At 47.7% G+C, this 27,327-nt stretch overlaps 1 protein-coding gene across 2 annotated transcripts in view; it reads left to right on the forward strand.

Moving 5' to 3' along the window:
- The window catches only part of LOC138959977 (integrator complex subunit 1-like), a 95,921-nt gene that overhangs the window by 39,985 nt on the left and 28,609 nt on the right, over window positions 1-27,327 (forward strand). For both annotated transcript variants that reach the window (XM_070331693.1, XM_070331694.1), the window contains exons 15-24: window positions 1,234-1,330; window positions 2,379-2,470; window positions 3,589-3,649; window positions 4,385-4,460; window positions 11,474-11,586; window positions 15,160-15,289; window positions 15,658-15,834; window positions 18,068-18,217; window positions 26,181-26,345; window positions 26,945-27,049. In XM_070331693.1, coding sequence (XP_070187794.1) covers window positions 1,234-1,330; window positions 2,379-2,470; window positions 3,589-3,649; window positions 4,385-4,460; window positions 11,474-11,586; window positions 15,160-15,289; window positions 15,658-15,834; window positions 18,068-18,217; window positions 26,181-26,345; window positions 26,945-27,049 — 1,166 coding nt within the window. The remainder of the gene's footprint in view (window positions 1-1,233; window positions 1,331-2,378; window positions 2,471-3,588; window positions 3,650-4,384; window positions 4,461-11,473; window positions 11,587-15,159; window positions 15,290-15,657; window positions 15,835-18,067; window positions 18,218-26,180; window positions 26,346-26,944; window positions 27,050-27,327) is intronic.

A 27,327-nucleotide genomic window follows, 5' to 3' on the forward strand; every position in this document is an offset into this window, starting at 1 on the left:
TCTGTCTGTGTCCCTAATATCTTTTTCCTTCGCTCTCTCTCTGTCTTTTGCTCTCTCTCTCTCTTTCTAATTGTCTTTCTTTCTTTTGTACTTTCTTTCTCTACTCTCTCTTTCTGTCTCTGTCTATCTCTAATCGCTCTTTCCTTCTCTCTCTCCCTCTCTCTCTCTCTCTCTCTCTCTCTCTCTCTCTCTCTCTCTTTCTCTCTCTCTCTCTCTCTCTTTCTCTCTTTCTCTCTTGACAACAAAAAGTATGCGGAATTGGAACGAATTACCGAGGAAGATCTTCGCAATGAACTGTGTATCGCGGTGAAAAAAATGGCAGTTCGTCAAGTCACAGTGACGGTTACGAAACGGAATTTACGAAAGTGCAGATGGATACAAACAGTGGCTGGTCCAGTTTAGTGAAATGACAGGACCAGCAAACAGTACCGATAATCTGACTGCGTAGCAAATGCTTGACTTGCTTGTCGAAGAAACACTGCGTAGAAACGTGACTCAAATTCAGTGCAAAGCAAGCCAGTGTCAAAACTTACAGTGTCAAGACATATAAAGTTTGCGTGTTCAGAAATGGCGACCTGTGGATCTAGTCATGGAAAATGTTATTGAGGCTCATGGAAAGTCATGGAAAAGTCATGGAATTTTGTTTCTAAAAACCAGTGGGGACCCTGTCTCTCTCTCTCCGTCTGTCTTTGATCCTTTTCTCTCTCTCTCTCTCTCTCTCTCTCTCTCTCTCTCTCTCTCTCTCTCTCTCTCTCTCTCTCTCTCTTTCTCTCTCTCTCTCTCTCTCTCTCTCTCTCTCTCTCTCTCTCTCTCTCTCTCTCTCTCTCTCTCTCTCTCTCTCTCTCTCTTTGCCCTTGTTTACAGACAGTGGCATTGTGACCCTGGGTCAGTGACAGAGTTTCCACCTGAGAGCGACACCTTTGATGTCTAAGAGGAATGTTCCCGGGGAAGTGTTAAGGTCGTAGTAGCAGAAATAAGCATTTCACTACAGAGGGAGTGTTATGTTTCTTTGTTTAGCGATGTGGGTACATGTTTACTTTTCTTCAGTCAAACACAAGGCACTACAGGTCAATAGGGCGCAGGGGTCAAAGAAGAAGAAAAAAGTTGCACCTCATAGTCCCAAAAATTTGGTAGTTCTGTGACATACAATGGTTTGTGTGGACACACAAAAAACATCACCTTAGTAAGAATGCGATCGATGCCTGAGTTGTTGTTTTGGATTTGTTCTGACAGGTATGACTGTACTGCAGATGGACAAACTAGACGTGTTCAATGCGCTACTCAACTTGAGCACCTACCACCACCCGGAAAACATCGTGCTGCCAAAAGGGTCTGTACTTCTCATCTACACAAAGTAGTGTGTCAGCCATATTCCTTGTCACTATTTTGCTGTTTTTCTTTTTCATTTTCATTACAGTGGAACCCCCTTTTGCGACCCCCCCACTTTAAGACTTCCTCCCTTTGAAGACCTTGTCTTTTTGCAATTTGTAATCATACGCCCTGTAAATATATCCCCAGTTTAAGACGTCCTCATTGTTAAGGCATGATTTTTGCAGGTTATTAGTTGGTCTTAAAAGCGGGGTTCCAGTGTACTTTATTGCTGGGAAATTTGGGTCGCTTCCTCCCAGTGGAAAGCTTGCAGCAACAAGAGTTGTGCTACCTAGGTGTGTGCTTGTTTAGGTGTAATCAGCCACCTGCACTTCTGGCAGGATGACCGTGGTCTTTTAAATGAGACAGTGGTGACAGGGAGGAGGGACATGGATACTATCTGTAGGTCTGCACATAAAGTTGACCCGTGTCTGTCCCGGCCTGGATTGGAACTTTAGACCTGAGGATCACAAGTCCAGTGCTCTACCCACTGGGCAACCAGACCCCCCTCCAATTCATTATTAGAATCATGTTTGAAAGAAAAGGGAAGCACTAGAACTCATTCCTCAACTTGTGATGAATGTCTTTTATTGTTCTAGTTTAAAGGATATTTCTTTACAGTGGAATCCTCCTTTTAAGACCCCCTAATTTAAGACTTCCCCCATTTTAAGACTTCCCCCATTTTTAGACCTTGTTTTCTTAGACTTTCTGTTCATAACCTCTGTAAAATTACCCCCAATTTAAGACTTCCCCCATTTTTTTAGACCTTGTTTTCTTAGACTTTCTGTTCATAACCTCTGTAAATTTTACCTCCATTTTAAGACTCCCTTCTTTTTAAGAACAGGTTTTTGGAGATCTTAAAGAGGAGGTTCCACTGTACCAAAGTACCTGTGAATGTGTTCCCTTTATTCTCAAGTGTTTTTTCTTGATGCTTTTCATACTTGTGGATATACACTTTTGATTTTGTCCAATTATTTTTCTCAAGTTGATTTTTTAATATTTATTTTCAGGTACACACCACCTTCGCTTGCCATCACTAATTCCTACTGGAAGTCTTGGGTCGTGCTGCTGATACTCACTGCCTTCAATCCAAACACATTCGGTACGATTCTCTTGCTTCCTGATTTAAAAAAAAAGTGTTGTTGTCCTTGGCTTGAGCTGTGTGATCTGTTTTGAGGAGCTTCATTGCCTGACGTTCAAGTCTGTTCTGGCTTGTTTGTTTGTTTAGTTTATTTGGTTGCTGAGTGGATTGTTTACTCCCTACCCCCCGCGGGTTAGGGGGAGTCCCATATTGGTTGGGACTAGAAAGAATTTACCCGATGCTATCCAGCATGTCGTAAGAGGCGACTAACGGTTCTGTTTCTTCTCTTCTTTTGTCTTATTTCTGCCTTACCAGTCCTTTCACCTATATTTCCTTCCAAGAAAACTCTCCCTACTATTCCCTGCAGTTTTCCAATTCTTTTCTTGTTGTCTTATTTCTACCTGACTGGATCCATCACCTTTATTTCACTTACCAAAAGTCTTCTTTTCCACATCCTTATTTCTCTGCACCCCGCATGTCGTATGAGGCGACTAACGGATTCTGTTTCTCCTTTTACCCTTGTTGAGTGGTTCTTGTATAGAATATAGTCAATGTTTGTAAAGATTTTAGTCAAGCAGTATGTAAGAAATGTTTAGTCCTTTGTACTGGAAACTTGCATTCTCCCAGTAAGGTCATATATTGTACTACGTTGCAAGCCCCTGGAGCAATTTTTTGATTAGTGCTTTTGTGAACAAGAAACACTTAACAAGTGGCTCTATCCCATCTCGCCCCCCTTTCCCCTATCCCATCTCCCCCCTTTCCCTCGTCGCGATATAACCTTCGTGGTTGAAAACGACGTTAAACACCAAATAAAGAAAGAAAGAAAGAAAGAATGTTTACTCCCTGTTGATAATTTTTCAATATTTGTTATTTATTGAAGTTACAATTTTGGAATTTGTGCTGAAATACCATACTAGTGCGTTTTTTTACTGAGCTGTGTTGTGAATGTCAAATGCCGTATTTTCATCATACCATCCTGAAGAAGGCAGTTTATCACTGCTGAAATATTGATGAAGAACATTCCAAACCTGGTTACTGTTGTGTCCTCTTTTTCTTTCTGTGTTGTGAATGTATGCATGCCTTTTACATGTTTGCATTTGGTAATTTATTCTCATCCTCTTTTTATTTCTGTTTGACAGGAAAGGAAGCCTGGGAGAAGTACCCTATGCTGAAGTGCATGATGGAAATGGTCATGACAAAGTAAGCACATCTTTATCACTTCATACAATACTTGTGACTGTGATACAATTTCTAGGTAAAATATCAAAGATTAGAATAGGCGGGGATGTAGCTCAGTCGGTAGCGCGCTGGATTTGTATCCAGTTGGCCGCTGTCAGCGTGAGTTCGTCCCCACGTTCGGCAAGAGATTTATTTCTCAGAGTCAACTTTGTGTGCAGACTCTCCTCTGTGACCGAACACCCCCGTGCGTACATGCAAGCACAAGACCAAGTGCGCACGAAAAAGATCCTGTAATCCAGGTCAGAGTTCGGTGGGTTTTAGAAACACGACAATACCCAGCATGCTTCCTCCGAAAGCGGCGTATGGCTGCCTAAATGGCGGGGTAAAAACGGTCATACACGTAAAAGCCGTGGGAGTTTCAGCCCATGAACGAACAAACAAACAAAGATTAGAATGAAAAAAACAAGAATGGTAAGTGATTGGAACATTTGATTTATCACAAAACAAAATATTCATAAGTACACCGACCCAATAGTCTGTAAAGTGGACAAACAGACAGACAAACACTCATGGTACACATTATAAACTTAGCTTCCAAAGCGTTGCTGATGCTCAGTCTGGCAAAAATCACAGAATAGATTATTTTGTGCTTCAGTAAATGGTTTCAAAAGGTCTTCTTTTCTTCTTCTTGTTTTGCTGAAATGAGATATAGCTGTGTGTTTGCTTTGCATTGTACAAGGTATGTTTTGTCTGCAGTAACTACTCATTCCCCCCTCCGACTTTGGCTACTGACGACAAGATGATTGAGGACATCCGCAGTGCAGAGAGACAGGTAAAACCACCTTGCCTTCTGCAATTGTTTCATGGTATTATTTACATCTTGTTGTGAGTGAGGTAGTCATTGGGTGAGGGTGTGTGTGCCTGGCGGGGGAGGGGGGGTGCATGGGTGAGTGGGTGGGTTGGTAGGTGAGTGAGTTGGTGTGTGGATGACGGGCGCAATGTCCTTGGGGATAAGACGCCAGCCTCCCATGCTGAAGGTTGAGTGTTCAAATCCTGGTTGCGTCTGGTAATTAAATTACATATTCCTACTCCGAATCACATGTAGCATTGACACAATCGGAGATGCTAGGTTCTGAAAAGGCTAACCGTCTAAGGGAAGCAACCCCAACCACAAAAAGTGTAAACGTAGCCATGGTAATGACCATACACCCGGGGAGTTACCTCCCATCGTGCATGCCATGTCACTACTGCTACTGAACACGTGGTTCATATCATTCGACCTTACAGCTTTCGAGGGAGCAGGTTGTTGATTTTTGGGCTCCCCTGTGGCTGCGCTGTTTGGTGTTGTTTTGACACCCACCGGCCACGTTACCGTCTATCTTGCCTCCTGCTTCGTAGTTGGTGAGCTCTTTCCATTTTGGTCATTATTTTGACAGGAAATTTGTTGTAGTTGCTGATTTTCGTCCGTGTTTGGACCTGTGATATTTCAGTGACTACTGTTGGCCGCCATTTTTGTTGTCAGCATGTGTTGACAGATTTTTGTGGCTAGGCCGATGTATTTTGGAGGTAAACGTAATTTTACCTTCTTACTTGCTTGCTGCTTTGTTTAGTTGGTAAGCTTGTTCCTTCTTGTCTTTGGTTTGACAGGAATTTATCTATAGTTGCTGACTTTTTGTCCGTTTGGACTCCTAAATGCGTTTCAGTAACTTATCTTGTGGCCGCCACTTTCGGTTGCTCAGCTTTCCTGACAGCTTATTTATGTGGCTAGGCCTATGTTATGGTGAGGTTCTCCTTACTTTACCTGCGTTTTTGCCTTCTGCTTTGTTAGTTGGTAAGCCATTTCATATTTCGTCATTACTTTGACAGGAATTTTTGTTATTGCTTAATTTTCGTCCGTTTTGGACTTCTAAATTTTGTCCAGTAACTTATCGCTTGGCCGCCATTTTGTGTATCAGCGTTGCTGACAGTGGTTTACTTGGCTAGGCTTTAGCAGGTATCTACCAGTCCGTAGGACTGGTCGTGGTTTCGGATTTAACATGTTTGTTATGTTTTGTTCGTTACTCTTTCTGCCTCGAACAAACACTTTGTGGGGCAGTCATATACTGTTGTACGTCCTGTTTCTTCTCCTCGCCTTCTCTGCCGTTAGCAGATCAGGTGTTGCAGGTGTCTGCTTTATCTTTGTGAAGAATTTTTCGCGTTCCAAGCCTGCGTCTTCCGTTGGTCCCGCTGTCTGTGGGCGACGTCACCTTGTTGGCTTCTTTGACGCTTCCGGCCGAGACGTTGTCTAGGGCGGATGTTTTGCTTCTTCGTCTTCTACCGCTGTGGTTGGCGATTCAAGTAAGTCGAGCTGGTCCACAGGCCCTCGTGAGGCCGTCGGACAGTCCCTGCTGGGACACAGCTCTTTTCGGCGGGTTCACGACCCGCAAACCCCTGTTCAGTCGCACCCTGGCTTCACTGAAGACCATTGTGTGGCTGAGCAATGGCGGCAGTTGGTTCCGGCTACTTCTCCGACGTACGCACCCGCTGGGGTCGTTTCCGGAGTTGTCTAGCCGTTTCCGACTGCTGCGCTTCCGGCACTCGCCGGAAGCATAGGTCCCCCGATGTACGCACCCGCTGTGGTCGTTTCCGGGGTTGACCAGGTCCCCCGATGTGCGCACCCGCTGTGGTCGTTTCCGGGGTTGACCGGACGTTGCCCCCCGGGCATTCGTCCTCTGTTCAGTCGCACCCTGGTTTCCTCGAAGACCATTGTGTGGCGGAGCAGTGGCGGTAGCCGTTTCCGGCGCTGCGCTTCCGGCACTCGCTGGAAGCATAGGTCCTCTGACGTACGCACCCGCTGTGGTCGTTTCCGGGGTTGACCGGACGTTGCCCCCCGGGCATTCGTCCTCTGTTCAGTCACACCCTGGCTTCCTCGAAGACCATTGTGTGGCGGAGCAATGGCGGTAGCCGTTTCTGGCGCTGCGCTTCCGGCACTCGCTGGAAGCATAGGTCCTCTGACGTACGCACCCGCTGTGGTCGTTTCCGGGGTTGACCGGACGTTGCCTTTTAGGGCATTCGGGCTTCCGGCCTCCGTCCTCGCATTCGGCGCTTCCGCTTTTCGCGGTCTCGTCTGGTGCTTTCCGGCTCCACCCGGATTTACTGCTCCTTTCGCTTCCACTTCCTCCCGGATGTCGGTAGCTGAGGAGCAACGCCAGCCCTTCGGGCAGGTGGTGTCTCAGCTCTGGCCGATGTAGTCAGCGTTTCAACCTTCGGTTGTCGCGTCGACTGCCGTTCCGGTGCCTGCGGCTGCAGACTTGCCGTCTTCTCTCTCTTAGCCTGGTCGAGGCATGAGTTAGGACGACGTCGGGGGGGACGGATTTCCGGTTTTCCGGTTATGCCGTTTCACCGGCCTTCCACCAGTACGTGGACTTCGGTTTTTTCGCCGGTTGTGTCGGACATTCAGTCTGTCGTCAGCGATTCCACACGTGCTGGTTTTTGGGAAAAAGGCTTAACGCTGTCCTCTAAGCTGCGGCAGAGGTCACGTCGAAGGTTTTCCCGGGCGGGGCTTCGGCCTCCTACACTTCCTGTCTGGAAGCATAGGTTCTCCATCACAAGCGCACGTAGTGGCTTGTCTGGGGTTGATCGAGGACTGGCCTACGGGCGTTCGGGTTCCGGCCCCAGTCCTCTTCTGGTCTGTCTCACTCTTGTTCCGTCGTGGGCATTTGTGTTTCACCAGTGCGGCAGCCGTTGTCGGCGTGGTGTTTCCGGTTTTACTGGAAGCATAAGTCCTCCATTTCAAGTACACATTGCGGTTTTGGACTGGAGTTGACAGAGGACTGGCCTACGGGCGTTCGGGCTTCCGGCCTCAGTCTACTCTATGCATCTTTCGCTTCCGTTTTTTGCGGTTTTGTCTGCTGCATTTCCGGCTCTGTTCGGATACACTTCTCCTCTTCCTGACACTCCTTTGGAGGTCGGTGGGTGAGGAACAGCGGCTGGCCTACGGGCATTTAGGCTTTTAGCCTCAGCCGGGGCAGTCTTCACTTTACCTGTTGGGTGTTGCGTTTACTGCCTAGTCAGTTCGGGTGGCCCTGGACGTTTCCCCTATTCACGACCGTCAGTAGGGGGATAAGTCAGGTCTTTTTCCGGTTGGATGGTTTTCCGGTTTCCGGTCATCTCATTCATCAGTTTACCACCAGCAACTGTGACTTCGGTTTGCGTTCGTAGCTGAGCTATTCTGGTTCTCAGTCTTTAGTCAGCAATCGAACACGTTCTGGATTTCCGTCGCAGCTCAAGCTTCGGCTCAGGATTTCCCTTGGGTGCATCGACATTGGTGGCTTCCTTGTTGGTTGACTTTGTTGTCGATGTCGGACTTCCGTTCCGTGAAGATAGGATGTTTTTTCTACTTCCGGTTCCTTAGTCACCTTTTGTAGGTACCACGGTTTGCAGGTTTTGGCTAGGCCATCTCCTCCCGAAGGTGGTATCTCTAGTGTTTTGGTTCTGCCGCTGTTTCTACTATGGTTCAGTTCCGGAACATGCTCAGCCTTGGCTGGCTTCGGCTACACGGGCTTCACCTTTTGTTCCTTCTTGCTTATTCAGCCTTTGGAACTTGCCTCCTTTCTCTACTCTGTTGGCCAGCCCTTGCTAGGGTGAGCATGGAGCAGATGAGGCTGCCCTTCCTTCTCTACGCTCGTACGGCGGGTGTCGGAGGGACTCGTTTCTTTCGCGTTCTCAGTTCCCTGAACAGTCAAAGAGAGTCGCTTAAACTTTGCCTGCAGTAGAGATTCAGTCGAGTAGAGATCACCAGGTCTCTGACTGCTTTACAAAGGTTGAAGGAAGGTAGGGCTAGCATACTCAGAAACATGCTGAGCAGAAGCATGCTCATTCCTCTGGTTAAGCTAAGCTGGCAGCCAATAGGCAGCCTTGGCCGGGCAACAGCCATTCCACGTTGCGGCGATGGTGGTTGTTGCCTTCCCGTTTCTTGTGGCTTGTGGGGTTCTCTGGCTTCAGGTTACCCCTGTTTGGCCACAAACGTTCGGACTTTGGTCCTTGTTGTCTTTCATCGAGTCGGACTCTGTCTTTCTCTAGTGATCAGACGCGTTCTGGTGTTTCGTCCAAACTTAAGGTTCACTTGAGTTGGCCTCGGAAGTAACATTCAGGTTTTCCTGAGGGGGCATTGTCTTGGACAATGGATGTTTGAGGAGTAGTTCTCTGTGGCTTTCCTCCTCTCTCTCAGGTTTTGGCTACTCTTCTCCTTCGGGCAGAGGTTTAGTTAAGGTTCGGTTCCTGTGACTTCAGTCTTGGGCCTTTCCTCTCTTCTTCCTCATCTTAGTATGAGGCGAGTCCGGATGACGTCCGTTGGGTCGGGTTTCCTTACAGTCGCCCGGCTACAAAAGGCAACTTTGTCTAGGGCGGTTGTCCGTTTTTCTCCGCGTTGGACTCTGTCTTCAGACAGGGACAGACGCGCTCTGGGTTTCTGGCCAAACTCAGGTAGGCTCTTGATTTGGCTAGGAAGTTAACTGCCTGTTTTTTCCCTGAGAACTCTGGTTTCGGGAGTCTTATGGCTGGCTGGCTTCACGGTTTACGTTTACCAGTCTTGGTTTTCTGCTTTCGGTTTTTGATTCACTCTCGATTACCTTCAAGCAGACTGTTTTGGGAACATTCTGGCTTTTAGCCATTTTGTTTATGGTTGCCAGTCACATCGGTTTTTGACCACCGTGGGTCCTCACTTCCGGTAGCTTACGCACAGTCGTAAGTGGCTGCTGTCGGGTGCTACCTCTCTCCCTGCGTTCGCAGGGACTGGTAGGGGATGACTGGCGACCTTCTATTTGTGAGTTTTCTCTTCGAGGTGGACTCTGGTACGTTGTGCTTGGATGTCTCTCTCTCGCTCTTTCGTGGGGATTGGTCACTCTTATTTTGAGCTGACTTCTTTCTCACAAGCCTTTTGGGCTTTACTACATCCCAAGGTTTGCAGACTTTGGCATGGTTGTCTTAAGGTCACCGCGGGGGTTCGTCCTTCTCAGTTGAGGGGACAACCTTACGCACGGATCTTCTCAGGACATTAGCAGTTCCTTCCAATAAAAGGGGGGGGGGGGAAGCTTGTCTTTCCCTTGGCTCGCCAGGGTTATTAATCCAAGGCTTGGGTCTATTCCTGTGCTGTTTTTTACGGCTAGGAGATTGGAAGAAGTGCTGAGCACAGCTTTCTGGATCTCTGAGGTTGTCTCTTTCGCTTTGCCTGAGATACTTCTCGGCTGTCAATCAGGACTTTCCTTGGTTCCCTCACTGCCTGTTGGCAGTGGGCCAGCCCTGGCAAGGGCTTTTGAGTGGGTTAGATTTTCTTTCCCACTGGGACCGCCCTGATTCTTTGGCAGCGGTCCAGGTTTTTGGCAAGGTTTTTTGAGTGAGTTAGATTTTTCTTTCCCACCGCCTTGTTGTTGTAATCTGCTACATGTGATTCGGAGTAGGAATATGTAATTTAATCGAAAATTTTATTGTAAATTTTCATTTAATAAATATACCTACCCGAATCACATAGTATATTCCCTCCCGCCAACCCCGCTTTTGATTTGGAGAATTTATTCTTTAGGTCGAATGATATGAACCACGTGTTCAGTAGCAGTAGTGACATGGCATGCACGATGGGAGGTAACTCCCCGGGTGTATGGTCATTACCATGGCTACGTTTACACTTTTTGTGGTTGGGGTTGCTTCCCTTAGACGGTTAGCCTTTTCAGAACCTAGCATCTCCGATTGTGTCAATGCTACATGTGATTCGGGTAGGTATATTTATTAAATGACAATTTACAATAAAATTTTCGAGTTTAGGATAGAGATTTTTCTGATCTCCAAGGTGAACAAGAATGGTAGCTCAGTTGGTAGAGCACTGGACTTGTGATCGAAAGGTCGCAGGTTCGAATTCGGGCCGGGACGGACACGGGTCAACTTTATGTGCAGACCCAGAGACGGAAGCCATGTCCCACCCCCGTGTCATCACAATGGCACGTAAAAGACCTTGGTCATTCTGCCATAAGTGCAGGTGGCTGAATACACCTAAACACGCAGACACCTGGGTAGCGCGACTCCGTTGCTGCTAGCTTTCCACTGGGAGGAAGCGACCCGAATTTCCCAGCGATGGGACAATAAAGTAATGAAAATGAAAATGAAAATGAATGAATGTGCAGACCTACTAGGGAGTTTGAGCCTATGAACACAAAAGAAGAAGACGAGTGGATGGGTTGACTGATTGAGTTTTCTTTGTGTCATGCACAGAAGTTTCTTTGCTGCTTCACTACAGTTGAACCGCTCTTTTCAGACCTAATAATTCTGAGAAAATCAGGTCTTAAGAAGGGGAAAGTCTTGAAATGGGGTTACATTTGCGGGGCGGGGACGTAGGTCAGTCGGTAGCGCGCTGGATTTGTATCCAGTTGGCCGCTGTCAGCGTGAGTTCGTCCCCACGTTCGGCGAGAGATTTATTTCTCAGAGTCAACTTTGTGTGCAGACTCTCCTCGGTGTCCGAACACCCCCGTGTGTACACGCAAGCACAAGACCAAGTGCGCACGAAAAAGATCCTGTAATCCATGTCAGAGTTCGGTGGGTTATAGAAACACGAAAATACCCAGCATGCTTCCTCCGAAAACGGCGTATGGCGGGGTAAAAAACAGTCATACACGTAAAATTCCACTCGTGCAAAAAACACGAGTGTATGTGGGAGTTTCAGCCCACGAACGAAGAAGAAGAAGAAGGGTTACATTTACAGAGTTTATGAACTGAAAATCTGAGAAAACAGGGTCTTAAAAGCGAGGGAGTCTTAAATTGGGGGGCCTTAAAAGGAGGTTTCACTGTGTGTATAACACACGATTTTGCATGTTGCAGGTAGTGCAGCAAGAGGTACAGAAAATCCTGGAGTTTGAGAGTCATCTTGCCGCGTCCACTATCACCCAGCAAACCAGCCATCTACTGCATCAGCTGACCTCACTAGATCCACAGTAAGTAGTGTTTTGTTGTTGGTGGTGGTGTTGTTGTTGTGGTGGTGGCGGTGTTGTTGTTGGTGTTGTTGTTGTTGTTTTGAGTCATCTTGCCGCGTCCACTATCACCCAGAAGACCAGCCATCTTCTGCATCAGCTGACCTCACTAGATCTATAGTATGTCATGTGTTGTGTATGTTATATATAATTCACCTTTCTATCACCGGAGGATCCAAGACGAGTTTTTCTTCTATATTATTCACCTTTCTATAACGACCACCCCGAAGGATCCAAGACGAGTTTTTCTTCTATATTATTCATCTTTTCATAACGACCACTCCGAAGGATCCAAGACTAGTTTTTCTTCTATATTATTCATCTTTCCATAACGACCACCCCGAAGGATCCAAGACAAGTTTTTCTTCTATATTATTCATCTTTCCATAAGACCACCCTGAAGGATCCAAGACAAATTTTTCTTCTATATTATTCATCTTTCCATAACGACCACCCCGAAGGATCCAAGACGAGTTTTTCTTCTATATTATTCATCTTTCTATAACGACCACCCCGAAGTATCCAAGACGAGTTTTTCTTCTATATTATTCATCTTTCCATAACGACCACCCCGAAGGATCCAAGACGAGTTTTTCTTCTATATTATTCATCTTTCCATAACGACCACCCCGTAGGATCCAAGACGAGTTTTTGACTCACATGCGAAGCAAAAGTGAGTCTATGTACTCACCCGAGTCGTCCGTCCGTCCGTCCGGACGTCCGTCCGTCCGTCCGGAAAACTTTAACGTTGGATATTTCTTGGACACTATTCAGTCTATCAGTACCAAATTTGGCAAGATGGTGTAAGATGACAAGGCCCCAAAAAACATACATAGCATCTTGACCTTGCTTCAAGGTCAAGGTCGCAGGGGCCATAAATGTTGCCTAAAAACCAGCTATTTTTCACATTTTCCCCATTTTCTCTGAAGTTTTTGAGATTCAATACCTCACCTATATATGATATATAGGGCAAAGTAAGCCCCATCTTTTGATACCAGTTTGGTTTACCTTGCTTCAAGGTCAAGGTCACAGGAGCTCTTCAAAGTTGGATTGTATACATATTTTGAAGTGACCTTGACCCTGAACTATGGAAGATAACTGTTTCAAACTTAAAAATTATGTGGGGCACATGTTATGCTTTCATCATGAGACACATTTGGTCACATATGATCAAGGTCAAGGTCACTTTGACCCTTATGAAATGTGACCAAAATAAGGTAGTGAACCACTAAAAGTGACCATATCTCATGGTAGAAAGAGCCAATAAGCACCATTGTACTTCCTATGTCTTGAATTAACAGCTTTGTGTTGCATGACCTTGGATGACCTTGACCTTGGGTCAAGGTCACATGTATTTTGGTAGGAAAAATGTGTGAAGCATGTGAGTCGTATGGGCTTTGCCCTTCTTGTTCTTCTATATTATTCCCCTTTCTATAACGACCACCCCGAAGGATCCAAGACGAATTTTTCTTCTATATTATTCATCTTTCCATAAGACCACCCTGAAGGATCCAAGACGAGTTTTTCTTCTATATTATTCATCTTTCTATAACGACCACCCCGAAGTATCCAAGACGAGTTTTTCTTCTATATTATTCATCTTTCCATAACGACCACCCCGAAGGATCCAAAACGAGTTTTTTTTCTATATTATTCATCTTTCCATAACGACCACCTCGAAGGATCCAAGACGAGTTTTTCTTCTATATTATTCCCCTTTCTATAACGACCACCCGAAGGATCCAAGACAAGTTTTTCTTCTATATTATTCATCTTTCCATAACGACCACCCCGAAGGATCCAAGACGAGTTTTTCTTCTATATTATTCATCTTTCCATAACGACCACCCCGAAGGATCCAAGACGAGTTTTTCTTCTATATTATTCCCCTTTCTATAACGACCACCCCGAAGGATCCAAGACAAGTTTTTCTTCTATATTATTCATCTTTCCATAACGACCACCCCGAAGGATCCAAGACGAGTTTTTCTTCTATATTATTCATCTTTCCATAACGACCACCCCGAAGGATCCAAGACGAGTTTTTCTTCTATATTATTCATCTTTCCATAACGACCATCCCGAAGGATCCAAGACGGGTTTTTCTTCTATATTATTCATCTTTCCATAACGACCACCCCGAAGGATCCAAAACAAGTTTTTCTTCTATATTATTCATCTTTCCATAACGACCACCCCGAAGGATCCAAGACGAGTTTTTCTTCTATATTATTTCCCTTTCTATAACGACCACCCCGAAGGATCCAAGACAAGTTTTTCTTCTATATTATTCATCTTTCCATAACGACCACCCCGAAGGATCCAAGACGAGTTTTTCTTCTATATTATTCCCCTTTCTATAACGACCACCCCGAAGGATCCAAGACGAGTTTTTCTTCTATATTATTCCCCTTTTTATAACGACCACCCCGAAGGATTCAAGACGAGTTTTTCTTCTATATTATTCCCCTTTCTATAACGACCACCCCGAAGGATCCAAGATGAGTTTTTCTTCTATATTATTCCCCTTTCTATAACGACCACCCCGAAGGATCCAAGACAAGTTTTTCTTCTATATTATTCATCTTTCCATAACGACCACCCCGAAGGATCCAAGACGAGTTTTTCTTCTATATTATTCATCTTTCCATAACGACCACCCCGAAGGATCCAAGACGAGTTTTTCTTCTATATTATTCATCTTTCCATGACGACCACTGTCCATTACGATCACTTTTGGTTGGTCCCTTAGGTTGTCGTTAGGCCAAAAAAAAAAAAAGTCTGTTTCTGGTAACATGGCTAAAAAAATAGGGTAGGTAGGTAGGTTTTTTTTTTATTTTTATTTTATTTATTTTTTTTTTATCCCAAATGTAGACCAATAAAACTAACTTTAAAAATTGCGCAAAGAGACTGGATTCACTATACATAGAGACAAGACACTCAACACATTTACAAATCTGTGACAAAGACTGAAAGAGTATGACATGTTTTTCTTTGTTTACCTGATATTTCCATAATGAAACAGAAAAGAAGACTTGAGACATCTTACATCTTGAGCTTGGACAAATGGGAATTTTAGTAGAAGGCTGGGGCCTCAGTAGCACAGTTGGGAGTGCATTGAACTTGTGATCCTTGGTTCGTGGGTTCAAATTTGGGAAAGGGACCAAGTCCTAATTTTGAGTTTGGAAAAAAAAAGTTTAGGGTCGGCGCCGAAATTTAGGATCGGTTGGGTGACCAGAAACAGACAATTTTTTTTTTTTTTGCCTTATAGACAGCTTCTTCTTCTTCTTCTTCTCCTTCATTCTTGGGCTGAAACTCCAATGCACACTCATGTTTTTTTACGTGGGATTTTACGTTTATGACCGTATCTACCCCGCCTTTTGTGCAGCTATACGCCGATTTAGGGGGAATAGACAGGTTCGACTGTAGCATATTTGTGTGACAATGGTACCTGACATTTTTCTCTTACCGTGGGATAGACATGTTTGACTGTAGCATATTTGTGTGACAAGGGTACATGACATTGTTGTCTTACAGTGGGAATGCCCGCAGTCCCCCTCAGAGCGTTCTGGACCAGCTGGAACAGCTGAACAGCAGCATCAAGATCGGACAGATGCTGTGTCGCAGTCGCAGCCCAGACTTCCTGCTAGACGTCATACAGAGACAGGTTGGGCTCTCATTTCATTTTCCTCTCTTAGCGTTTTAAAAAGAAAAATAGTGTACCATATTTTTGGGACTATAAGGCGCTTCGTTTTATAGGGCGCAACCCCCACTTTTAAGGTAGCATTGAGAAATATCCACACAATAGGCACCTCTGGTGTATTGGCCGTACATCAAAGGAAGAATAAAGAGAGAAATATTTTTGCTCCTGATGTGCGGTGAGATCAAAGGCAGATGCATTGTAATAGGTGGTTGCTCTTTAGACCTCTAGTCAATGGCCCATACTTGTCAGCTGAGACCAGCTGCCAGCCCCAGTTTACAGACACTGACCTTCTTCAGATAATAAAGTTAACTTGAGTGGATCTGATTTGCCAGGGAACGTCCAAGTCGATGCCGTGGTTGGCGGAACTGGTGGAGGCGAGCGAGGGGTCGCTGGACGTGTTGCCCGTGCAGTGTCTGTGCGAGTTCTTGCTGCACGACCCCCGAGACGCCACTGTGTCGGAGCATGGAGACGATGAAAGCACCAAGCAGGAAAGACAGCGTCAGAAATCGGTGAGTTTCTTTGTCATGTGAATTTAGTGTGCTTGGTAAAGTCAAACCTGCCCTTTCAAAGTGCGGTGTGGTAGTTTGGAAAATGTTTAATGTTCAGTGGGATAAACATGAAACAAGTCGCGTAAGGCGAAATTACTACATTTAGTCAAGCCGTGGAACTCACAGAATGAAACTGAACACACTGCATTTTTTCACAATGACCGTTGTCCGCCGCTCGTGCAAAACAGCAGTGAAATTAACGAGCCTGTTTTGCGCGGTAGTGGTTGCGCTGTGCTGCATAGCACGCTTTTCTGTACCTCTCTTCGTTTTAACTTTTTGAGCGTGTTTTTAATCCAAACATATCATATCTATATGTTTTTGGAATCAGGGACCGACAAGGAATAAGATAAAATTGTTTTTAAATCGATTTCTGAAATTTTATTTTAATCATAATTTTTATATTTTTAATTTTCAGAGCTTGTTTTTAATCCGAATATAACATATTCATATGTTTTTGGAATCAGAAAATGATGAAGAATAAGATGAACGTAATTTTGGGTCATTTTATAAAGAAATAATTTTAAATACAATTTTCAGATTTTTAATGACCAAAGTCATTAATTAATTTTTAAGCCTCCAAGCTGAAATGCAATACCAAAGTCCGGCCTTCGTCGAAGATTGCTTGGCCAAAATTTCAATCAATTTGATTGAAAAATGAGGGTGTGACAGTGCCGCCTCAACTTTTACAAAATGCCGGATATGACGTCATTAAAGACATTTATCGAAAAAATGAAAAAAACGTCTGGGGATATCATACCCAGGAACTCTCATGTAACATTTCATAAAGATCGGTCCAGTAGTTTACTCTGAATCGCTCTACACACACACACGCACAGACAGACACACAGACACAGACACACAGACACAGACACACACACAGATACACACACACACACACACACACACACACACACATACACACACACACCACGACCCTCGTCTCGATTTCCCCTCTATGTTAAAACATTCAGTCAAAACTTGACTAAATGTAAAAAGAGTACAGGGGAAGACTGTGCTTAACTCATAGTCTCCCAGGTACGGATATATCCGTACCCACTCATATGGCTCTATCTGACCAGGTACGGATATATCCGCTCAGACTGTTAGCTTCAGTCGCTTCCTGTAACGTCCATCTAACGCCTGCATTCCAGCGTGTTGATACACAGTTACTACACAGTTACTACAATTCTGAGTGACCTGCTGCAGAGCTAAAAAAAACTTGGTCGACTTAGGTGGGCTACAAAGTGTTAAACGATGCAACAGTTAAGGCCCAGTCCGCCTCATGAAAACAGTTTGCCTCATGGTCTCAGAGTTTGCCAGGCTTTGGTATGGGATTGGACCATCCACTTGGCCACATACCAAAAATCCCCAGCCTGACTGCTTGCTGGGGTCTGTTGACATTTTGTAATGAATGAATTTCCGAAAAATGCACAAGTGGCGTTTACTTAATTAATTCATTAAAAACAATCAAACTGTGCCTAGAGATCACCAAGGCTACTCACTTTTGCGATGTGACCAAGTGGAGGGATGGTCTTGTCCCGTGTAAAAGGCTGACCAAATCTGAAACCGTGAAGCAAACTGTTTTCATGAGGCGGACTGGGCCATTAATGTTGTATCGTATAAGCCCACTAGTCTTTTTCTGTACTCTTTTTTCATGTTTTTCCTACTGAACAGTACATTTTTTTTCCAAACTATTAATTCATTCATTGCGTTGTCTGTATCCTCATCCTGCAAAATGTTTTCACGAGGTAGAGTGGGCCTTTAAACTTTGATGTGACAATAATGTGTTTGTGATCCACCCCACAGAGAGTCTGCAAGCTTTGATGTGACAATAATGAAATCTAAACAACAAAGTGACTGGTGAGATGAACAAAGTTAAAAAACAAAAAAATTCTGTACTCACCCGATACAGGGACAGCACAGTACAATACGAATTTTTTGTTTATGAAAGCTTCATCAGGATCACAAACAAACAAACACAAAGGGCAACAATTTTTTTTTTTAAAGGCAAAAGCAACACGGAACGAACAAGGTTTGATAAGAAGATGGAGGGGAAACACAAAAGGGAAGGAACTCTAGGAACGGAAAGAAATTACAGGGGAGAGAAGTGGTTAGAGGATGTCAGGGCCACCCGCAAACACACTAACTGTATTAAAATGATGTGACAATAATGTGTTTGTGATCCACCCAACAGAGAATCCGCAAGCACCGCCAGCTGTTGATGCAGCTCCAGGAGTTGGTGTACAGCTCCCCGGACAACACCACCACCATGTTTGACGTCCTCAACTACTTCCTCCAGCGTCTGGCCGCCAGTCAGCCTGCATCGCGCCAACAAGCCATCAAGGTCAGTCACAAACTGGATCTGGATCTGGGTCTGGGTACCCCACTGGATGTTGATCATGGGGTTTACATCACAGGAGTCAATTTTGGCTATAGCATCAAGACTCAAAATGTTACTGTCGTTGTAAAAACAAGGAAAATTGCCATGCTAAATGTGATTGGTGGTGTGCACATCCCCATTCAAAAAGACCTCTTCACTCATGGTCGTACAGTTTTCAATCCCATCAAATAAATATGTCCAGTCTGATGTTAAAAGTTTAAAAACAGGAGTTGGGCTGCTTAGGTCTTGGTTTTATCCTACTGCTCCCGATTGCTGACGAAAAGGCTTTGGGAGATGGCAGTCTTGACAGTGTCGTCGGTGAGGCTGTTCCGTTGTATGATGGTATTTACAAAAAATTAGGCCCTTTATTTTTACACCCCCGGTATAGGGGTGTGTATAGGATTCGGTCGATGTGTTTGTTTGTTTGTTTGTTTGTTTGTGTGTTTGTGTTCGCATATAGATCTCAAGAATGAACGGACCGATCGTCACCAAACTTGGTGAACAGGTTCTATACATTCCTGAGACGGTCCTTACAAAAATTGGGACCAGTCAAACACACGGTTAGGGAGTTATTGGTGGATTAAAATTATACAAGGACTTATAGAGGGACATATTAATGGTCAAAGGGAAATAACCATTCTCACTGCCACCAACTGAGAAGGTTATTTCCCTTTGACGGGGGTGTTTTTCCTACCTCGGAGGAATTTCTTGTTCTGTCTTGGAGTTGGGCACTCTGGAGCAGCAGCTTCAAAGTTTGAAACACAGATTAAATTACATATTCTTACTCCGAGTCACATATTTAGCATTGACGCAGTCGAGATGCTAGGTACACTGAAACGCTATCCCGTCTATAGTCTAAGGGAAGCAACCCAAGCTAAAAAAGTAGCAAGCTTGCTACCCTGGGTTGCCTCCCGTAGCGTGTCACGCCACAGATCTCGTACCCAGTACGAGACACCCTCATTCGACATCTTTCAGCCAGAGAGACAGGTCGTGCTGATTTCGCTCCTAGGCTGTTGTTTGCTGTCTGCTTGACACCCACCGGCCTTGGCTCCCCGTCTGCTCATTGCTGTTACTAGCGGTGAGATCGTTTCATTTTGTTGTTGTTTGCATTGCCATTCTGCTGAGAATTTTCTCGTCCGCGGACTTGTGAATTTTACTCGGTAGTTTGTTGCCGTGGCCGCCATTTTGGTCGCCATTTTTCGCTTACACGTGGTGTTTTTCGCTGGTTAGTTTGGGTCCGTGCTCGGGCTTTTAGCGTTGACCAGTAACACTATTACCTCCTTGTAACTTGTACTTTGTGCTAGTTTATTCTGCTGAAATTTTACGTCCTAGAGACTTGTGTATTTTCAGTAGTCTGTTTTTCTTGCGCGACAGCATGTCGGATAGTGAGAAAAAGAGAGCGGCTAAGGCCGAGAGTAAGGGCAAAGGCCCTGGCAAACCTAAGTCCTCGGCTTCTACGTCTTCGGCTAGGAACCCCACGGTTCACGTTTCTGACCCGAAGACTAACTTTGTTTTTTCGGTGCCCATTTCGGCGCCGGAGGAGACTGCGTCTGGCTCGCGGGCGTCGGGCGTTTCTACTACCACGTCCGTTTTGACCCCGGTACCTGTGCCGGAGGCTGGCACTCTTGTGGCTAGCATTTTGTCCTCTTTGCTTCCAGAAATTCGGACGCTCGTGCGTTCAGAGATGGCGCGGACGGACCCTGTTTCCAGCTCTGCCTCCCTCCCGGGTGTGTGCGACCCTCGGTCGTTGGCTTCCTGTGTGCCTGCTGTTTCCGGTTCACCTGTCCAGCCTGCTGGTTTCGGCGTTGGTGCTGGAGGCCGTGAGCAGGGAGGCGTTTCTCTTCTCGGCCGGCGCTCGGTGACTTCCGCTTGCGGGAGTGCACCTGCGCAGGTCCCTTTTGGGACACGGTCGTCGCAAGGTATGTGCTCGCAGCAGCCGTCCGCGGCAGCTGCACTTCCAGTTCCTGGAAGTAGTGGTTCACTGGACAGCGGACAGACCATGGTCCCTGCCGGTTGGAGCTACGAATTACGTAAGCAGTCGTTCACGACAGCTTCCCTTCCGGCTCCGGCCGGAAGTAGTGGTTCACTGGAAAGCGGACAGACCATGGTCCCATCCGGTTCGAGCCACGAACTACGTAAGCAGTCGTTTACGGCAGCTTCTCTTCCGGTTCCGGCCGGAAGTGTTGGTTCACTGGTATGCGGACAGACCATGGTCCCTTCCGGTTCGAGCCTTGCCCAGTGTCAGCAGCCGTTTCCGGCAGCTGCACTTCCTGCCTGGGCGGGAAGTGTGGGTCCAGCTGGTCGTGCACAGTCCTCTGTCACTTCCGGTTCCGGCCTAGGGCTTCCGGGTTGTAGCTGGCAGACTCCACAGCCATGGCATAGCTATGCCGTTGCGTCTGCTCTTCCGGCTCCTCCCGGTTCTTCCGGTTCGGTTCTCGCCGCGTCCGTTGGGATGCCGGCGGATTTCGAATTCGGTCGTTCTCCTGGGCATTCGGGCTTTCTGCCTCTGTTGGATCAGCAGCAGCCACACACTCCAGTGGTGTCTGCTAGCTCCTCCCTTCAGCTGCCTTCGGTTGCTGGCGTTTCTCACCCTCCTCTTAGCCAGGGTGTGAGTTTCGTCGATGACCAACAGGAGGGGCGTTTGGCTTCCGGCCTGTCCTCGCAGCGTCATCTGTCGGGTTCCTTGGGCTATGAGCCATCCCCGTCATGTGGCGTTTCGGACCTTGGGTCTGTGGACGAGGAGCAGCTGCCTTCGGCGGCTCCGGCCAGCTTCAGGGTAGCGCTTGAAGCGGCCGCGGAAGTCACTTCGCGATATTTCCCGGAAGGGGCTTCGTCTTCGACCGCGCCTTCGGCGTCGGGTCCGTCGGCGATGGCAGACTTCCGGTGGGCAAAGGAGGAGGACAGCTACTTCCGGTTTGAAGAATCACCGTCAGTGGCTTTCCAGCTTTCTCGTTTGTTCGCCAAGCCCGCTCCTGCCGGCAGCGGGTTGCCTCCAGCAGCAGTTCCGCTTCTGGTGCCGTACGGCACAGCTCCGGAACATGCTTTGCCTTATCTGGCTGCTGCAACACAGGCAGACTTCTTTGTGCCCTTGGCGGCTCAAAGGAAGTTGCCTTGGCCTAAGGCTTCACGGAACCTTCTTTCGTCCTTTGCTCTGCCGCGTGCGCCGCTTCCGGTCACGCCGGCATTGCTACCTCTTTTGACGAAGCCTTTGAAGAAGGATTCCGTTCTCCCTCTTTCGGAGCAGTCTCTCCTGTCCTCTGAGGAGGTGGGAAGGCAGCTCCTGGAACTCAGTTCCATTTCGGAGACTATCCTGCGGGCTCTCTCACGTGCTCTTACAGAATCTTTGGCTCCCTTTACCTTGAGTAAGGAGCAAGATTCGGAGGACGTATCCACACTCCTCTCCACGCTGGCAAGGGTGAACGAGGAACAAATGAGATTGTCCTCTCTGCAGTACGTACATTTTGTCTCGTGCAGAAGGGACTTGTTTCTCACCCACTCCCAGTTCTCTGAGGAGTCGACGAGAAACACTCTCAGATCGTCGCCCTTGGTGGATGGTGCTCTCTTCGGCAACCTGGCCGCTGATGCCAGGAAGCAGGAGATCGACACCAACAGAGAACAGCAGTTCTCTTCCTTTGCGCTTCAGTCCCTGAAGCAGCCCAAGCAGGCTGCTCCTCAGCAGGCTCAGCACAAACAGGCTAAGACCTCTGCTCAGGCACATCCTGCTTCCCGGAAAAGATCTATTGCCCCTTCCCGCGGGTCGGGCAAGAGATCTTTTTCGAGGAGGGGTAGGGGCTCTTCCAGTGGAAAGCCCCACCCCCAATGAAGCGTTCCCGGCTTCACGCCCCCCCCGCCCTCCACCTTGGTGATGGCGGGGGGCCTTGCTCGGGCACTCCCACATTGGCTGGCCGCCATACGCAGCCGATGGTTAGTGGGTGTTGTGAAGTCGGGATTCCGCTTGCTTTGGCTGGGGGACAAGGCCCCTCTTACCAGGTGTCCTCCAGCCTTCAAGCCCCCCTTCTCACAGGAGGCAAGGGCCGTCCTCCAGTCGGAGGTTGCCTCACTGATAGAGAAGGGCGCGGTGGAAGCGGTCTCGGACCACAGCTCCCCGGGGTTTTATGGACGGCTTTTCGCGGTCCCCAAAGCTTCGGGAGCTTGGCGTCCTGTCTTGGATCTTTCGTTTCTCAACAAGTTTTTGAGAACGATTCGATTCAAGATGGAGACTCCTGCCTCGGTTCGGGACGCTCTCCGCCCAGGAGACTGGGTGACCTCGATCGACTTGACGGATGCGTACTTCCATATTCTGGTGCATCCCGCCGACCGGAAATGGCTCCGTTTCCGGTGGGCCAGTCAAGTCTACCAGTTCCGCGCACTGCCTTTTGGGCTGTCCCTTGCCCCATGGATCTTTACCATGGTGGTGAGGCAGCTTTGCGCGCTGGTGAGGTCACAGGGAGTGCGGCTGCGAGCATACCTCGACGACTGGCTCATCATGGGCCAGAGCGAGGCTCTCTGCAGGCAGCACACTCTCTTGGTTCTCCGAGAGGCCAGCTTGCTGGGATTCTCGGTCAACCAGACGAAGTCAGAGCTCGTGCCGTCTCAGTCATTCACTTACCTGGGGATGACGTTCAATACGGTCACCTGGACTGTCCAGCCTTCGCAGAAGCGGGTGGACAAGCTCCAGGCTCTCATCCGCTCTACTTCGCTTCTCCTGAGAGCTTCCCTTCGGACTTTGGCCTCCATCCTGGGGCAGATGGAGTCCATGGCCCTGCTGGTTCCACTAGGGAGAGCTCACAAACGCCCGCTTCAGCACGCGCTGAAGCCGTTGGTGGACTCTCCTTGTGTGGATTGGAACACTCTGGTTCCCCTTGGGGATTGGTTCCAGGCTGCAACCCTCCCGTGGCTGGACTCGGGATGGGTATGCAGGGGGGTTCCCATTGTTTCCCCCCCTCCCAACATGGACCTGTTCACGGACGCGTCCTTGCTGGGCTGGGGGGCTCACACGGAACGGCTCACGGCCTCCGGACTGTGGTCTGCGGAACAGAGCACATGGCACATCAACTCGCTAGAGTTGGAGGCCGTGTTCCTTGCTCTGGTCGCGTTCCTCCCTTCCCTGGCAGCCAAGCGCGTGCGTCTGTTCACGGACAATACGACAGTGGCTGCCTACGTGAACAAGCAGGGAGGTTCGCGGTCCCCCACTCTCTCCCGCAGAACGTGCGAGATCCTCTCCTGGTGCTCCCAGCGGGAGATCTCTCTCTCAGCGCGTTACCTGCCAGGGAGCCTCAACACACTGGCGGACGCGCTCAGCCGCTCCGACAGGGTGTTGCAGGCGGAATGGACCATCACGCATGGTGCCCTTCTCCGCCTTTGGGCTGTGGCCCCGAAGCCTGTGGTGGATCTCTTCGCCACCAGATTCTCCAGGCGCCTTCCGGTGTTTGTCTCCCCCTTCCCCGATCCGGAAGCGTGGGGGACCAACGCCTTGGACATCCCCTGGACAGGGCTGGAGGCTTATGCCTTCCCACCCTTCCAGCTGCTCAGCCAAGTCCTCAGGAAGGCGGAATTGGAGAGGCCGTCCCTGCTTCTGGTCACCCCTCTGTGGCCGTCTCAGCCCTGGTTTCCGGACCTTCTGAGACTCGCACACGGCCCTCCAATTCCTCTGGCTCTGGTACCAGGCGAACTTGTTCAGCCTCGCACCGGAGTTCCTCACGAGCACCCGCAGTCTCTCAATCTTCACGCGTGGAGACTGTGAGGTCCGCTCTGAGGCGGTCTGGGGCTTCCGACCGCACTTTGGAGTTGGTGCAGCGCTCGCATAGGGCCTCTACCTCCTCAGTGTATTCGTCGCATTGGCGTGCCTGGGTCACCTGGTGTCAGGCTCATGGGCTGAACCCGGTGGCTCCTCGTACTATGCACGTAGCCAACCACTTAGCGGATTTGTCTTCCCAGGGGGCTTCTTCCTCCTCTTTGAAGGTTCGCAGGTCGGCGATTGCCTCGACTCTTAAACAGATCGGTCATACCATCAATGTTAGTGGAGTTGTCGCTGGGGTGATTAAGGGCGCGTCTTTGCAGGACGTTAAGCGCTCTCCTCTGCCCAAGTGGGATCTTTTCCTTGTCCTCGAGTTCTTGCGCTCGGCGGACTTCGAGCCTCTAGAGGGCTCTAGCCTCGCGAACCTTACTCGTAAGGCTCTGTTTTTGCTACTTCTGGCTTCGGCCCGCAGAGGTAGCGAGATACACGCTCTTTCAGGCAGTCCGCAGGACATCGGCCGAGAGCGTGACGGCTCCTTGTCTTTGCATTTCCGGGAGGCCTTCCTGGCCAAGAATCAGACACCGGATCAGCCTTCTCCCTGTGTCCTTGTGAGGCCCCTGTCTCATATTGTGGCACAAGATGACCCAGACATGGTCAATTGCCCGGTTAGGGCCCTGGAGGCATACTTAGCTCGGACTCAACCCATCAGGTCGAGCTCCCAGAAGCTCCTCTTTATTTCCTTGAATACGTCCATGGACAGAGATATCACGAGGACTACCTTGGCCAGGTGGGTGTCGGCTCTCATAAAACAAGCTTATGTGTGGAGTCTGGCACAAAAGGGGGGGGCTCAGCCTGCCTTCCCTCTCCAGTCGGCTAGAATGCACGAGTCCCGGGCATGGGCATCGTCATTGGCTGTTTTGAGGTCCCGAAGACTCGACGACGTCCTGCGCACAGCATACTGGCGTTCGGACGACGTCTTTATCTCGTTCTACCTGAGAGACATCGCCGCGGTATGCCGTGATGGCTCAAGGACCCTCCCCGCACTGGTGGCAGCGGGGCAATGCCTCTCCAGATCATAACAGTGAGTTTGAAAAATTTTTACTTCTTACCCACCACCTTGTTGGAGTTATCTGCTAAATATGTGACTCGGAGTAAGAATATGTAATTTAATCGAAAATTTTTAATTAAATTTTCATTTGATTAATATACTTACCCGAGTCACATAAGTAATTCCCTCCCACCTTCCCCGCTTGTAGTTTCTTTGGATTCTAGAAGTCGAATGAGGGTGTCTCGTACTGGGTACGAGATCTGTGGCGTGACACGCTACGGGAGGCAACCCAGGGTAGCAAGCTTGCTACTTTTTTAGCTTGGGTTGCTTCCCTTAGACTATAGACGGGATAGCGTTTCAGTGTACCTAGCATCTCGACTGCGTCAATGCTAAATATGTGACTCGGGTAAGTATATTAATCAAATGAAAATTTAATTAAAAATTTTCGATTTTTGTGAGGGATTTCTTTCTCTTTGCAGATTGTCCTCTGTCGTAACAACCCCCGTGTGTAGGCATGCGCATAGTAAAGATCCCAAGCTCACAGCAAAAATCTCAGGGCATGGAAAGCACAAACACACCCATTCAACTTCTCTTGTCATCTTGTCACCACCACCGGCACGGTTAGCCTAGTGGTAAGGCGTCCTCCCCGTGATCGGGAGGTCGTGGGTTCGAACCCCGGCCGGGTCATACCTAAGACTTTAAAATTGGCAATCTAGTGGCTGCTCCGCCTGGCGTCTGGCATTATGGGGTTAGTGCTAGGACTGGTTGGTCCGGTGTCAGAATAATGTGACTGGGTGAGACATGAAGCCTGTGCTGCGACTTCTGTCTTGTGTGTGGCGCACGTTATATGTCAAAGCAGCACCGCCCTGATATGGCCCTTCGTGGTCGGCTGGGCGTTAAGCAAACAAACAAACAAACAAGATCTTGTCACCATCATTGTATTTTCATTCTTTGACTAGACAAACCTAATGCCAGTGAGTTTAAAAAGACAGCAGCATTGTGCTTGTTTGGGCAAAACTATGTGCATTTATCCTCAGGGAATGACCAATACATGTCTCATTATAGGCCCATTGGTCCTAAGAGGACATTAAACTGAAAAAGTAACAGTTCTAAATATCCATACATGAACGGTCGTTTTGCAGGGTCTTTCTATGGTGATTGCGCGGCCCGACTCCGACCCTCAGGAGATGGAGGTGGAAGGGGAGAGTAGCGCGTCAGAGACAACTCACGACTGGCTGCTGAAGAACATGCCATCACTGCCCATGTTCCAGTTCGTCAAGGCGCAGATGTGTGAGGCACTCAGACAGGTACGCTGATGCATTTGTATGTTGGGGGATGGAGGTGGGAGGAGAGTAAGATTGTGTGGGTGGGTGGGTTTGTGTGTGGTTTGTGTGTGGTTTGTGTGTGTGTGAATGTGCATGTGCGTGTATGTGTGTGTGTTTGTGTGTGTGAGAATGTGTGTGTGTTTGTCTGCCCACAAGCGTGCGTGTGTGTGTATATGTTTGTGTGAAAGAGAGAGAGAGAGAGAAATAGAGAGACAGAGAAAGAGAGAGACAGAAAGAGAGACAGAGAAAGAGAGAGACAGAGAAAGAGAGAGACAGAGAAAGAGAGAAAGAGAGAGAAATAAAGAGAGAGAGAGAAAGAGAGAGACAGAGAAAGAGAGAGACAGAGAGAGGGAAGCAAGCAAGAGAAAGAGAGAGAGTGCATGTTTGTGGGTGCATGTGTGCTGTTCTCTTGACTAGCGGAGGTTTATGTTTCATAATGGTAATATGAAATCTACAATTTTTAACATACAAGATGGTATTTTGATGATAATGCGCATGTTCTTGCTCAGAGATTTCGGCCTGCAACCACTCAAGAAGTATTTTGTGTTTGTTTGCTTTTAGTGTTGTTATTGCTTTCTCAGGCATGTCAGGTAGAGACGGACCCTTTCCTGGTGAACAGTTACATCATTTTCCTGTCCCAGCATGCAATGGATCAGAGTCTGCAGGTTCTCGACGACTTGGCGCTGGTAAGAACAGACTTATGTGGATGTGGTATCTTAGGCACAACAACAAAAAAGTCTGTTTACGGTATCCCGACCGACCCTATTTTTTCGCGCGACCCTAGACTTTTTTTGGCATTTGGGGAAAAAAATAAAAAATTAAAAAAATTTAAAAAGTCTTTGTTTTTTGGCAAAATAACTTAAAAATATGTTTTTTGGGGGGAAAAAATAAAAAAAATCCCGACCTACCGACCCTATTTTTTGGGCCTATGTTACCGTAAACAGACTATTTGTTGTTGTTGCGT

Source organism: Littorina saxatilis, linkage group LG2 (genome assembly GCF_037325665.1).
Source record: "Littorina saxatilis isolate snail1 linkage group LG2, US_GU_Lsax_2.0, whole genome shotgun sequence".
NCBI classification, from domain to species: domain Eukaryota; kingdom Metazoa; phylum Mollusca; class Gastropoda; order Littorinimorpha; family Littorinidae; genus Littorina; species Littorina saxatilis.